At 43.1% G+C, this 15230-nt stretch overlaps 1 protein-coding gene across 1 annotated transcript in view; it reads left to right on the top strand.

Moving 5' to 3' along the window:
* Positions 1 to 1070: 1070 nt before the first annotated feature.
* LOC103780184 (protein unc-13 homolog B-like) overlaps positions 1071 to 15230 on the top strand; it is a gene marked incomplete at its 5' end in the record, with an annotated part of 20828 nt that continues 6668 nt past the window's right edge. The window contains 3 exons of the mRNA XM_008947840.1: positions 1071 to 1194; positions 12885 to 12965; positions 13356 to 13503. Of these exons, the coding sequence (XP_008946088.1) occupies positions 1071 to 1194; positions 12885 to 12965; positions 13356 to 13503 (353 nt within the window). The remainder of the gene's footprint in view (positions 1195 to 12884; positions 12966 to 13355; positions 13504 to 15230) is intronic.

The following is a 15230-nucleotide window of genomic DNA, read 5'->3' as shown; positions in this document are numbered from 1 at the left end:
AGTAAATGGTAGAAAGTGGCTTGGTGAGCACTTCTGCCAGCTCCTTCAGTACTCTTGGGTGTAATGCACCTGACCCCATAGACCTGTGTGTGCCTAAGTGATGCAGCAGGTCACTGATCATTTCCCTTTGATTATGGAAGTCTCACTCTCCTCCCCATACCCATCTTCCAGCCCAAGGGGTGGGTACCCAGAGAACAACTAGTCCTGCTGCTAAAGACTGAGACAAAGAAGGCATTAATTACTTCAGCCTTTTCATCATCCTTGCTCACTGTTTCCTCTTGCATCAAATAAAGGTTGAATATAGTTCCTAGTCCTCCATTTCTTGTTAATGTATTTATAGAAACATTTTTTATTGTCTTTAAAAGCAGTAGCCACGCTGAGTTCTAGCTGGGCCCATGTCATGTTCTCCCTGCATAGCTTCACTACATCTCTGTAGCCATCAGGAGTGTCCTGCCCCCTTTCCAAATGCCATAAACTCTACTCTCGTTTCCTGAGTTCCAGCCAAATCTCTCTGTTCAGCCAGGCCAGTCTTCTTCCCCAGTTTGTCTGTTGGCACGTGGAGATGGCTTGCTTGTGTGCCTTTAGGATTTTCTTCTTGAAGTATGTCCAGCCTTCCTGGACTCCTTTGCCCTTCAGGACTGTCTCCCAGGGGACTGTAAACCCGCCAAAGTCAACCCTCTGATTCTGTGTATATATATTTTTTGTCCTGTGTATTCTGTAAACCCAGTACATCAGGAAGTATTTCCTTAAAAGGACCCAGTTTAGTAGTACCTGCTTTTATTCAGACTGTTCCCAACCCTAAAAACTTAGTGATACCTTCTACAATCTCCAGGTCAATAAATAGAAATAATTGAGAACAGAAATGTCTGTACTCCGTTTTAGCCAAATGTATTTAGTTCCAGAACTCCAAGGGTGAATACAGGCTGTGCATCATGAAAGGGGAAGGTTTTTACCCCAAAAGTAATCATTATGACCAACTGCTTTAGATGGGGCACTGATTCTCCTACACACGTGTTTACCTTCCAAATCGCATTCTTTGAACTTACTCAGTTCTTCCTGTCTCCCTGCAGCCTGACACTGTTTGCAACGGTGTGTGAGAAGACAGTGTTGAAGCGGGTGCTGAAGGAGCTCTGGAGGGTGGTGATGAATACCATGGAGAAGCTGATCGTGCTGCCGCCTCTTACAGACCAAACGGTAAAGCATTTTCTCCTTCCTGACTCATAGCAGAAAGCATTGCCATTGCCTGTGTAACTCATCTCCTCGGCCTAATGAGTCACCTGTCCAGGTAAAATTGCCTGCGTATAGCCTGCTTGAGGATGGAAAGATATGTCTGTCATCTAGTAAAGCAAGAGAGCAGCTCTATTTATAGTAGGATTGCAACATACAGAACTCTAGAAAAAAATTCAAAACTCATGGTCCAAAAGGAGTTGCCATCAGGTGTATCAAATAACTTTGGTTGGGAGTTAACCTTCCTTTAAAGAGACATGTATGTGGGATTATCAGGCAATTAGTGTTGTCTTCTTGGCATTAGATCAATACCTGTAAACACTTTTGCCTAGTTATTGTCATATATTAGTCAGGTGTCTCTCTGTATAGATGTGGTTAATTTGAGCTAGCTTTTTAATGACACGCACACCCTCATTTTACCCTGCAGAAGGCTTTTACATTGTTATGGGCTGGCATGATGCCTGTGTCTCTGATGTTGGGGAGTTGGAAGCATGTCCAGATAGCTTGCCTTCAAAGGCAATTTTTCATATAATACAAAGGCATTCTTTGATATAATTGTTCAGCTGTGTGGACCTGCTGGATGAATGTGTCTCATGAATTCAGTGATGTTTTTAACAAGGGAAGTTTAACTCTTCCCCAGTTTTGAGAAACCACAGAAACTGGTTAAATGTCTGTCACATACCCAGCTGCTCTGGGGGATGACATTCAATTGAAGGCAGTGTGAAGTCTGGGCTCTAACCTCATTATCTGGAAATAATCCAGAACTTCTTTTCATCTGTGTGTTGGAGTAAGCTTGTGGTCTGTGGCTAATTTGTGCTGATTTTTTTTTTTTTTGTCCCCAGTAGTGGGTAGAAGCATAGTGCTTTCCAGTGTTTAGCAGTTGCCTACATATTTTGAGTGGACTTCTTGGGTTGCAGTGTCTACAGAAGTGATGCGAGCCTGCGTCTTGCATCGGTTGTTTCTTGCTCTGAGACTCAAGGCCTTTGTCTCTGGCCTTGATGGTAACAGCTTAGAACAAAGCTGCTGATCTTCTGTGTACGTTCATACCTACTACGCAGGAGGTGTAATTTGCTGAACACTGTTTGGTCTGAGCTCAGACTTGGAGTAATAATCTCTGCTTGCCCTTTTAATTTATAAAGCATAAAAAAAATTTCTAAATGTAAGAGGGTGAAATTTCTTTCTCTCAGTTGGATTGCTGTAAGGAGTCTTTGGGGGCAGGTAGTAAAATCATCTTGTCAGAGCAACATTAACATGACCCCTTTAGAATGTGTGCAGTGAGATCAAGGGCCTCAGAGAGAACCAGGGAGGAGCTGCTTGAGCTTTATACTTGCTCATTTTGAATTTTGAAGGCGGAGTAGGAGTGATTCAGTGCTCGTATGATGAAGAAGGCAATAACTGTGATCAGCCAATTCTTCCAACCTGCGGGATGTTGCTATAAGCCACTTCAAGGTTTCTTTTACAAAGAGTTTTGTGTTGCCATCACTTCAGTTTCAAATTGAGAAGCTCTTTTTGTGTAATAAAGCACATCCTCAGTTGTCTGAGATAATGCAAAATGCTTGTAGCTGGATTTTTAGCTGTCTAATCAGTTGTGTTGTAGTGAGGAGGCTGAACTAAATGTTTTTTTTGCTGTCTCAGAAAGGCAGTTGTGGGCAATACAGTGATTAAAATGGCCTTGTCTGCAGTCCTTGAGCAAGGAACCTGTGGCAAGGCTAGGTGGGCTACAAGGGCAAAGAGCTGCTTCCACTGTGCCGTGGGACATTGTGATTTATTCTGTCACCAGCTAGATTTTTGTCATGCTTGGTAGTGAAGGCTGGCAGGACAACACAATGTAAAACTCAGCGTTGGCAGTGTGGGCAGAAGCAGTGCTTTCTTTTTGCTATTCCACTTCTCTGCCATGCAGTTCTCATCTAATTTTGCTTGTGGTCTGTTTGTTGTTGTTGTTGCTTTTGGGGTTTTGTTTCTTTTCTCTTCTGGAAACACATCAGAGTCAGGAATAGCCAGAGGCACTGTGCCTCATGTTCCTCTCAGCCTTCAGCAATAGAAAGTCACAGTGCTGCCTTTCTCTATTTGAAGGACCACTGGATGGGGACTGCCCTCCTAAAACAACTCTGCAACCCTTAAGAAGTAGGGGATATTCATGGTAGAAGAGAGTCCATTTTATGGAAAATTTTTGCTCCTTTGTGTAAAATTGCTAGAGTTGCAAAAGTGTTTTTGGTGCTGGTCATGAAAAGTATATTCAGATAAAAGGTTCCCAACACACTGTAGTGTGTCTCACTTGTGACTTGCATGACCTTGCCACTGCACAGTGGTTTAGTGCATGCTACACTCCAAACTGATCTATTCCACTTGAATTAGCTCTGCCTGTGTTACTCCTGAAGGAAAATCTGAGCTCTGCTCTTCTGTCCTCTGCCATTTCTGGAAGATTTTGTATAGAGCAGGGCTTAGGTGAGAAAGCAGTCAGCGGATGCCTGTGAAGGATGTAATGAGGATGGGGCAGTTTTACAGCCCCCCTCCTCTGATGACCTGAGCTCCTGGTGCCTTAATGACTTTCAGATGAGTAGTTTCTACCTGTGTGAGCATTGGCCATCCCTGTATTGTGAGATTAGTAGCAGCATGACCTCCAGTAACTCACTGAGCTGTTCACACCTCACTAGTTTTAAGTAGCGATCAACATTTAATTAAACACTCTCTGTCTTGGATGAGTGGACGTGCCAACACAGCTCTCTGGGAATCCTTATTTTGGAGTTCAGTGCATAACACTTGGGGATATTAACAGATTAGTTACACATTTCTTTCTCCCCTACTGCTTAGGATGAAACTATAGCATGCCATCAATGACGAGTCAGTCAGTGAAGAGTTGCTCAATTTACACACAGATGATTCCTCTGGAGCTTCTCTTTTATTTCACATGGTATGCTGCAGCCATTCACGTGAGGCTCCATTTGTGCTTGCTTCTGATGTGCTTTTTTCTACTCATCAGACTTCACTTAATGAAAACATGGTCCAGGATAAGAATATTTTATTCAAGCTGTGGACAGATTTTACAGGTGACTTCCAAACTGGCTGTTTTCCAGGCTCGTCTTCAAGCAGCAATGCTCCAGAGCTATTCTGTGGTGAAGGAGAGTGCAGCTTTAAGAGGTTTTCTGAAACCTTTCTTAGCTGGTGTTAGTTTAAATGAATCCCCTCCCTTGTGCTAGCTAGGAGCAGAAGAGTCCAAGTCCGAGTCTGTGGTGAGGAGAACAAGCGTTGTTAGCCTTGTATGGAAAAAATGGTCTGTGAACTTCACATGTGCCCAGGTCTCTGTGCTGACAGATCATTCTCCCTTTTTCAACTCCATGTGTAAGCCTGTTTTCTCAGTGTTTAATATACCATGTTAGCTAAAAAATAGACATAGTTTTAATGGAGGGTAGCATGTTTTTTTAAAATGAACTTAAATGCTGCTAATAAGTTATCAGATATCATTGTTGTTCAATGTAGGAATTAAAAAAATCTGGGACAGGAATGTGCAATATCAGATGAAACTTCATTGCACTGGTATGTCTCAGAAAAATAATCCTGAGTAATAACATGTTTTCCAAAAAAGGGCTGGAATTCAAAAGATTTGCAGTAAGCTTTTGTTTCGTAACATTGTCAACTGAGCAGTAGGACAGTTAAGCCATGAGAGTGAGAGATGTTGAAGTATAAATCAGTGCAGTTCTGTTGGCTTCTAGCAACTAAACTTGAGTCAGCTGATGATCCTTCTCTAAATAATTTCACTGAGGGGACAAAAAAAAATCAGTCAGACCATTAACAAGGAATTTAAGATGTTTGTGTTGTGGATTATAGTTATTTTGCATGTTTCCAAAAAGTTTAAGAAGGTAAAACTGATTTCCTGGAAACAACCAGGAAAACCACCACTAAGGTCTGTTACCTTTCCACCTAAGTTTGCCACAGAGCTGGGCTGAAACAATTCGTAATAACGACTTAATTTTTCTTCATATTCTATCCTTGACATTTTAATCAACTCTGTTGTGGGCAGCTTTTCTTAAAACTACCTGATATTTAAGTTTAGTTGTTTCATTCTCTAGAGGTGTACCTAGAATAAGTACTCTCTGTAGAGCTTTGTGATATGTTTTCCAGTCATAAATAACTTCTTTCGGGGAGGAATAGCATCTTGTTTACAGGAATGACGTTTGGAAGAGGAAGGAGCTGTCCAGATTTTTGTTAGATGTTTCCAGCATTGATGACAAAATGTAACAGTAAACTTCCCCTTGCAGACACATTGACAGAGGTTGGCACTGATTGATGAGGATTTTCTTAGCGGGCAAGAGCTCAGGAGTATAATCTGAGCAGCTTTGTTCCTTGAAGCAGATCAAGTCCCTGGGTGTTGCTCAGTGTTACTGATCTGCCCTCCTGTAGCAGCCTGCAGCAGGAGGACTACGTGCCCAGGCTAGTTAATGTTGTTGTTCAAATGTTTTTTTAAAAAGCATCCAGTGAACACTGAAAACACTGGATCAAGAAACGTTAATTCTGTTGTGTTTTGAGACTATTTGTTTAGCTTTTTCAGAGTGCAGGTTATAAAAATATTACTTTTTCTTTCCTGCTTGATCAACAGGCATGAAAACCTTACATTTGAAGACATTTAAGTCAAACTTAATGACAGATCACACAGAACAACAGGCGCATTTGTTGGGTACCAGAGTGGTGGCTGAAGCTGTGTCCCTTGGTGGATTATTTAGTGTGGCTCACAATGAAATCTCCTTGTTGCCTCTATTGTGAAGTCATGTTCAGCCTCTCTTGCTGGAAGTACAGAGAATTTTGTGCTCTTTCCATTTAGACAGTTGTACTCTTTGACACTACCCATTGCATACTGACAGCAAGTGAAGTTCCTAGTCTCATTTCAGAAGCTCTCCTTAACAGATGCATTGTTCTTACCTGCACTTTTTACACCACACACCTCCCCTACCAAGAGCTGTGAATTCAATCAGTTATGGAGAGCTTCTGTTTATCTACAATGTCAATAATACTCATTCTGTATTGATTTGTAATCAACAAACATAAAAGACTGAGGAGGAGTGGAAGTTAGGTGGTGGTTTACACAGAGCAAATCAAGAGGCTGTCTGTGATTTCAGGTCACAGCGTCTTTCAGCTGGAAGAATTTTTTCCTTAGCTATCAACAACAGGAAAAGCATGTATTCTAAAAATTCACTTCTGGACTGCTATGTAATGGGAAGAGGGTGTCTGCTGTCCCTAGAGTGAGTCTCAATCTTTCCAGTGTTACTGCTGCAAGCTGTTAACTGCTTTCTTTCTGTAAAGTGGTTCCTGCTACCTCTACCAACAGGCATCAAGACACTTTTTTGCTGAGGGAACCCACCATTAGGGATGCTACCTTTAATCCTCAGAAAAAAAGAACGACTTCAGCAATGGTCTTTGCAGTAGGACTCAGTTCCCAAAGTCTCCTGCAAGTGCACATATGGGGTACTTCCTGCTCCAAAGACTGCTGACTTAAAAGGCAACAAATACCAAAGAAGGCAGCAAAGAAAAACTGAGTGGCATAGGCAGGAGCAAAGGGCAGTATAATACAGGTTTACAACTTGCCTCATTACTGTTTGAGGGATTTTGGAGTGGGCAGTTGTCATGGCAGTCGTAGTTAACTGGGAGTGGTGAAAGACTGTTGATGTGAGAAAGGGTAGTAGAAGAGAGGGAGGGTGGGCTGTGGAAAGGAGAGCTGGAATTACTGGAGAGCTGTGGGAAAATGTAGTCCTCATGGAGCCAGCAGTACCCAAAGATGAGCTTCATCATCTCCCAAGTGTTCTCCTGAGTAAAAAGACCCTACTGGAAAGTGCCACCAGTGTCTGTCTTAGGAAGGTTATTTCAGGTGTTCAGCTGGGACATCCCTCAGGCACTTCTCAGGTGATACCTGTGGTGACATTTGTGTGTACTTTAACTAGCCCCTAATGACCAATTACAAGTGAGAAGAGCCAAAAATTGAGAGGGCAGTGCTCCTGGCATACTGAAGGCTTTCCTGAGAGACAGATGACAGAGGGGAGGCTTAGTTAGGGAAGAGGGGTCACCTGTAGCTTTGTCTTGGTCCTACAGCCCAAATTGGACTAGCCTCAGAGGGCTGAACTGGAAGGTAAGGTTCCATAACGTGATAGGTGCACCAGAATTACAGCAGGCTGGGGCTTTATTCGGAGTGGAGTAATAGGCAGTTGTGACTTCTTTAAAGAAAAAGGCAAGATTAGATGAATGAAAAGAAGTGAAGTGGAAGAAAATCAATTCCAGCACACCCCCATAAAGCATATCTGGGAGAAGGGACTGGAGAATTGTCTTGGGTGCTTTTGACTTTCCCGTTAAATTTTGAACTTGGCTCCCTAGGCCAAAGGAATGTTACACAACAGGGAAAAAGAAAAACAGCTTTGTTGTAACCATTGCCAAGAAAGTATGTAAAGGTCTATATTATAGAGTACCTGACTTGAAGCACAATTTCCCATCACTGGGGTTTATCTTCCCTATTTTTTTAATTCATTGGTCATACAGCATCAGTAAGCCCCAGAGGGGAACAGTAGCCATCGACAAAGCCTCTAGCATGTGAAGGTGATGCTGTAGTATTCAGTAGACTTTGTTGTTTGCCAGTCTTTCACCCAAAACCTGCTCAGATCCAGTTTAATTTCTGATCTGGTGTATGCTTTCCCCTACCCCCCTGACCGGTCTCTACTTCCACAGAGAGATTGTCATCAGCTGTGTGATCTTTTGCTTTGGCCAGTCTTATGCTGTCTTCATGTGCACTTAGGCTTGAAATCTAAAGAGCACTTGGAGACAAAGCCAGGGTGCTCCCTTCACCCCCAGCCTCTGCAACCCATTTGAAGGCACATCCTGTTTAAATGGGCGGCTGCTGTAAGCAAGGGTGAACCAGTTAGCAGAATGTTGTGCTCCAAAATAGCTCTTGATGTGGTATCCACGGAAATGCCAGGTTTTATACTAGGTAATAAACTGGCAAGAGTCAAGTTGTTGTGACTCCCCTTGGGGCAGTTATGTAAAGTTCTGGCTGTGAACCGACTTGCTCAAAGGAAAAACATACAAAACTTGTTCATAATCTTTTTTTCCCCCTTCCTTTCTTTTCTAAATCCTTGCAATCATAGGGCACACAGTTGATTTTCAGTGCTGCTAAGGAACTGGGACACTTGTCAAAGTTGAAGGTATTGTTCTGCATGGCTTCTGTTAATGTTCATGTGTGAAAGTGTAGTAGCATAGCATGTTTGTCCTTCCAGTGGTTTGTCGCTGAATGCAATTGTAGAGAAATGCTTTTAAATGCATTAAATGTGCTTTTAAATGCATTCTGCTAGCACTAGTGTTGTATTTAACTGTTAAATATTATTGTGGGTTTGATCATCAAAGTAGTTGCTCTCTTCTGTAGATACAGTGATCACTTTGGTATATCAATTTAAAAATGAAACGAGTAGCCAGTATTTGGCCAGTTCCTCTGTATCCCCACGTTTACAAGGGAGTCTGTTATGTGATCCAAATAATTAGATACCGTTTGGAAAGATGATTGTGCTAGCTATTGATAAATTATATGGACTGTTACAAAAATAGCTGTTGGTTATGGAAGAGAGCCTGTGTCTGTAAATTCCTTCTGCGTGGGCTTCCTTTACAGGCAAGCTGGCATTTAGCATGAAGGCTATGTTGATGTGTTTTGACAGTGCATGATGTGACAGTGCATGACATGAGCATTACTAAGTGCACGCCACCTCGGCGTAAGCCAATCAAGCATTAATTCCCTGGTCACGACGGGGATGGTATGAAAATAGTGACGCCTCGCTGCATTCAGATTGCACTATGTTGTGGTTTGACTTTGTGCTACAAAACAGGTATTGTGCAAGAGGAGGTCTAAATCTGAAGCATCACACTGCACAAAGTGTGCTGCAAGGAAGATGGAGCTGGATATGAAATTTCTCAGAGCATGATAAGGGAAATCTTCCCACAATAAAGGGCATTATCCTAAGTGATTAGTGCAGAAGAATTAGTTACAAAATGCATTTGTCTTTTCCCTGTTGGTTTTCTCGCACTATTTACAGCTGTCTTTATATGACTGTTTCCCTTGCCAAGCAGACATATTTTACATACAGATTTTAGATACACATGTTTATGAACCTGGACAGCACACGGTTCATTTAAGGTAGTGCTCATTAGCAATCCTTGTGGGTGATCTGGATATTCAGGTATGTCTTTAGATGTACACACTCTTTTCCAGCTGCATTTTGAGGCTGTTACATAACGGTGGCATAATATAAACTTTCAAGCATGGTTCCCCAGGGGAATAGCTGTCAACTTGTGCTGGGGGACAACCTGTGCACCCCCAGAGCTAGGCTGTCCTCCCTGGTGATGTGGTGGCTCCCAGGGACTGCCCTAGCTGTGCTGATTCCTGTGTTTACAATGCTCTGTGTTGCTTTTGTGGGAGAAGCGGGGAGAGATGAGCTTTGTAGCCAGCCCGGCAGAGTGGGAGCTGGACCACAGCCTTCAAATGTGACCCCCTTTTCCTGTGAGTATCCCCTTCTCCTCTCAAAAAACATCAGCAGGAGCCCAGCATTTGGTGGAAGAGAAGCCACTCCACTTTCTACATACACTGCTGGCGTCAGTCAGCGAGCTCCAAATTTTCTCCGTTTCTCCTCCCAGGTCACAAGGAAAAGTCTGTGCACAGATGACTGAGTTCCTGTGCCTTGCTTGCATTCTCAGTCATAGCCAGGGACATTCTCTGTTAAGCTCTTCCATGTTTTCTTATGACTGGAATTTCTTGGTATATGCAAGGTGCCTTTTGCACAAACGAGTTGGGAGCTTTGCCCATTTCCATTCACCCTGGTCAGATGCAGGCCATCCCTCAGCAGCAGCACGTCTTGAGTACAGCTGCTGGAAAGCTCAGCTTTGGTACCACTGCACTGCATTTTTAGAAGTGCACACAGTCATGCAAATCAGTCAGCCCTGGTGTGCGTTCAAGCTCTGTTTGCATATCCACATATAGGACTGCAGCAGCAGAGGTACACAGGATTTTGTACATGTTGAGAGAGCTGTATGCAAGTGCAACAGCACTCTACCACCTGAATTCTGGAGAACTTTAGTTCAGACAGGTGGTGTGAACCAACAGTGCACCCCAAAATTTCAAGAAGAATAGATAACGGTGTTACGAGAGCGTAAATTGTTTGAGTCTGTGTAAGTATCATGTATATTATATTAGGTTTTTTGTTTTTGCAGGTGCATGCAAGCTAACAGGGAAGGCATTAGTAAATGGCTCTTCAGAGCTCCTTTCCCATGTGTCTTGCAGTCCCACTAAAAAGCCTGGAAAAACTATGGGATGAATTTTGAGCTTTATTTGTCTTAAATAGAACACAGGGAATGGAGCCCTCGTGAATCTGATAACTCAGCTGAAAACTGAGACTGGCAGACCTGACAAGCTCAGGCTCTTGTCCTGATGACAAATCAATTTCACAATGTATTTTAAAATGTTCAGAAAGTCAATCATAAACCTGGCACCTTGGTGCCACATATCTGCCACCCATTTATTATCAAACCCTTTTTGCTTGGTTTCCTTAGTAGGCAGCAGTTGGAGCAGGGAGCAGCTATCTCCTCTCCTGTGTGCTGCCCCCAAGCTCTGACCACAGAGGTTCTGCTGAGAATACCTCTGGAGAATACAAAGATGAGTCTGAGAGACCAGGATTTTTTAATTTTTTTTTTTTTTTTTTTTTTTTAAGTTGTGTAATTATTTGTCTTGAATATTTGCAGCCTGGCTGGCAATCTGGGAAGTGCAAGGTAGCGCTCTCTGAAGTCCCTCATAGGTACAGTGTGTGATTTGTAGAGGGAAAGTGCACAGGGGAATGATAGTTGTGGGCTCTTCTGTGTTCAGGTTCAAGAATTACCAGTCCAGTCACTGGGGTTTTTTTTGCATAATGTCTTGAAGTAAATGGCACAGGAAAACTCTTAGAAAGCAGTGCTGTGTTGCTGTGCATTGACATCATGGGCACCGGTGGGGTGACTGCTCTGAGTGGGGCTGAATGAGCTCTTCAGGTGTTTAAAACAAAAAAAGCTGACCCCTGGGTTTCTGTCACAGTATGGATAGTCTGATAGGCAGACCTAGAAAGTAATTTCAACAAACATGAAAGTCACTCTGCCTTGGGGTCGCAGCTACCCAGACTAAATCGGCCTCTCCCATGAACATGGCTTTGGGCTCTGGTGATTGTGCACTTAATCTGACTGTCAGACAGAGAAAAGAATGTTCTACTCTCTGTGTACTGAAGTGTGAAGCCACATCATCTTCAATTGAATTACTCCGAGCTCATGAAGAAGAGGGAGGAGAGCTGTTGCTCCCCTAAGGACATCTTGTGAAACAGAAGATATGTTGCAGCTTACAGAGTACTGTGCCACTGCACACAGGTCCCCAGACCAGGCACATCCTGTGTGGGGGAAAGAGGCAAGTGGAGGCCTGTCTGTAGTACTCAAGAATGCATGGTGCCAACTTGTCCTAGGTGCTGCTGCCTGGAGAGACATCTTCTGTGCAGTTTAATGCAGCCCTGTGCAAAGGTGCTAGAGAGATGTCTGAGGAGTGTGGCAAATCCTAGCACTGTGCCTAGACTGCAGTGAGCCCCGTCTCCATCAGGCAGGGGATGGATCGTGGTGGATAATGAACGGGAACAGCACCAGGCAGTGTGACAACCAGCAGGCTGCACAACAGCCACTCAGGTTTGTCAGCGTGAAACGCACACATCGTAGCGATGCCACACACTGGGCATGCTTCACTCAAAGACAATTTAGGAGATGTCTCCTGGAAAGTCTCTTATCAGAGGCTATGACATGTTTACAACAGGGATAAGTATTCTTTGCTCGATTTGCCTGCATCCTTCTCATGAATGCTTCGGCACCCAGGCAGTAGTCAGCTGGCTTGACCCTCCAGCAGCTCAAACTCTTTGAATTTGAGTTTGTGCAAACCTTTGACTTCCCAAAATACACAGTTTTCCCCTGAGACCTAGAGTAAGCATCAGAGAGAAGAAGCTTAGTGAAATACTGAAGGATGGCACATCCACGTAGTCAGGCAGGATTCTAACAGGGGCATGCTCCCACTGCAGGAAAGAGAATCTCTTTCCAAGGGATTCCTTGTTCTTTGCTGTCAAAGATGGTGCATCTTAAAGGGAACAACTTTTTCTCTTGGCAGAGAACATGTTTTCTAGAACATGCTACTTGATTTCCTTACTGTACACTAATGATATGATGAATTAGTGACCTTTGTAGATGGAAGAATTAAAGTCCACAAATAACATATAATAACTTTGCCCAGTGTCTGGTTCTTAGAATTCTTCGATTTGGGTGTTTAGAGAGGTTTGCTCTGGCTGTATTAGAATCACAGGGGTAGAGCAGAGGTTTTTTGAGACAAACTGTGATTTTAAATTGTCATTTTTCTCTGTCCAGTTCCTTTCCTTATTTCTCTTTTCTGTGCCTGTAAGAAACAGAAAATGGGTTTATTTTCAAGTTAATATGTAATAAATTACTTCATTAAGCATTCCTTAAACAGATGAATTAGTGCTGTGGCCACACAGCCATAGCATGAATCCTGAGAAAGTGATGGTACTGGGGACCCCTCTTCCTTTAGTCTCTGACAGCACACTCACGTCAAATGTAATGGCTGTTCACAGGATCATATGGTGAAAGAAGAAACTAGGAGCCTCACTCCAAAGCAGTGTGCCGTTTTGGATCTGGCACTGGACACGATCAAAGTAAGTGATTGAATTTCTGTGTAGTTCCCATGCTCCATCCCCACGTACTGCTTGGGAGGGTAGTGCCTGTCCAAGTTCAGGAGATGGCAGGAGTCTATCACTGCTGTTACAGTGACCTAAAAAGCACTAAGTGAGTGATACTGCTGTGTTTGTGTAAACCTGAATAGGCTCAGGTGAGTGGCATGTGCTGGGAGCCAGCATATTTTATATTTAAACGCTTTGGGAGAGGAAAGCCATGAGCAGTTGGTTAGCCTCAGAGCTGGATTTCTAGTACAGAAGCTGTTTTGTGAATTTTTACAGCTCTTCCCATCCACACACACAATAGCTCCTAAATGTTCATTGCTGTTGCAATTCTTTCTCAGTATTTTTCTTGTTTCTTTTTACCTTTAGCAATATTTCCATGCTGGTGGGAATGGTCTGAAGAAAACCTTCTTGGATAAGAGTCCGGACCTGCAGTCACTTCGATATGCTCTCTCTCTCTACACTCAAACCACAGACACTCTCATCAAAACCTTTGTCCAGACTCAGACAGCTCAGGGTAAGACTCTTTTATGTTGTTGGCAAGGTTGAATGGAGCTATCTGTTAATAATTGCTCTGTCTTGTACTGCCAGTTTGTAGAGTGCTTTTGGCAGTAACGTTTCTGGAAATAATGACAGTTTGGAGCTCTTGAAGCTGGGAAGGAGGGAAAGGGGGTTATTTGCAACTTAACAACTGCATTTTGAGAGAGCAGAAATACATGAAACATGAGGCCTGGGGTGGTCTTTTTTCCTGCAATTTTCACTTTAACAGTCATGTTTCATGAATTAACGTGAGTGGGTGACTTGAGTGAAATCTGCAGTTACTGTACTGAGAGTTACACGGTGGTCTAAGAGACCATTTCAGCAAGACACCACCAGATAAACTAGTCAGTGCCTGTGTCACAGGCCAGCTGCCAATGGCCCATCTAGTCCTGAGGCTGATTGACAGCGATGTGTTGAGTCATGGAGCTACACACTGCCTGCAAAGGGAAGAGTCTCTCAGGAGAGCAACAAAAGCAGTTCTGTCTGCAGCCAGGACAGGGTGTGTGCGAGCTAGATGATTACAAGTCACCACAATGTATTGTAGGCTGCTGGGACGGGTCACTGGAATTCTTTAGCATTCTGGAGAGCATTCATGATAGTGGTGTTTTTTTCATTGATTTGTAATGGATAGTTAATTGTCCCTATCTTTCATTGCTTTCATGTAAACATCTCCAGATCGTACAGAATGATTTGGTCTGTAGTCAGGGACCTTCACTGGCTCACTATCATTCTCACTGATGCTTTAAGTTTTCAGGGTGTGTAAAAAAAAAAAAAAGAAAACATTGGCATTGGCTACAGCAGAAGTCATACAGGTCCATAGGGATGTCTTTCTGCCATCTTTTTGCTTGGGGTCCCTTTTCCTTTAATCCTTCCAAGCCTGTGAGCGCAAGCAACCCAACAGACTGTGCAAACTCTGTCAGCATACTGTCACACTGAGCCCTGATATGGAGAGGAAAGTACTCCCTAGCCACTACACTTTTCCCTCATGTGCAAATGCGACTGCTTGATACTGGCATTCCCCAGCAGTGGAGGATGTACTGAGAATTCTTGAGCAAAACAAGACTTGTTTTCAAAGTGAAAAGTTCAGTGTCGTTTGAGGGGACTGAATCATCCCTGCCTTTAGCAGCATAATATATTCTTGCTTAGGTTGGAACATAATGCGGTAAAACACTGAAATTAACTAGAAAGTCAGTACCTGTATTTGAGAGGATGGTCCTATGGCTCTGTCCCAGCAGAACAATGATGACATCCAGTGGCCAGACAGGCCAAAGACTGCTACATCCACAAGGGACTCCAGGAACTCCATTGATGCCACTGCAGTTACACAAAACATGTCTAAAATGGAACTCACGTGCACCAGGGAGTTCATGTGCACAGTGTGTTTTCAGTCTTTGCTGTTCTATTGCATATATTTCCCTTTATATATCCAGACCTTGAATTGAAGCTATTTTATGTGGGTCCTATTATGTTGTTGCGATGAGCCGAGGTGTAAGGATGTTTGCAGCACTGTTGTTCTACACTGTGTGCTACAGACATGAGTATTTAAAATTAAAGCAAGAATATGCTCCGTTGAAGAAAAGTAGTGAATTCAAAGCAGATACAAGGAAGTAGCTTTGTGCACTGCACGCTTTGACTATAAAACTTCAATGAGGAAAAGTATTTAGCAGATACACAAAGGTAATGGAATATAATATAAGAGCAGCA

Source organism: Merops nubicus, unplaced genomic scaffold, assembly GCF_000691845.1.
Source record: "Merops nubicus isolate BGI_N331 unplaced genomic scaffold, ASM69184v1 scaffold29749, whole genome shotgun sequence".
NCBI lineage: Eukaryota > Metazoa > Chordata > Aves > Coraciiformes > Meropidae > Merops > Merops nubicus.
Note: the sequence above shows the minus strand (reverse complement) of the source record. Positions and strands in the feature narration are given on the sequence as shown.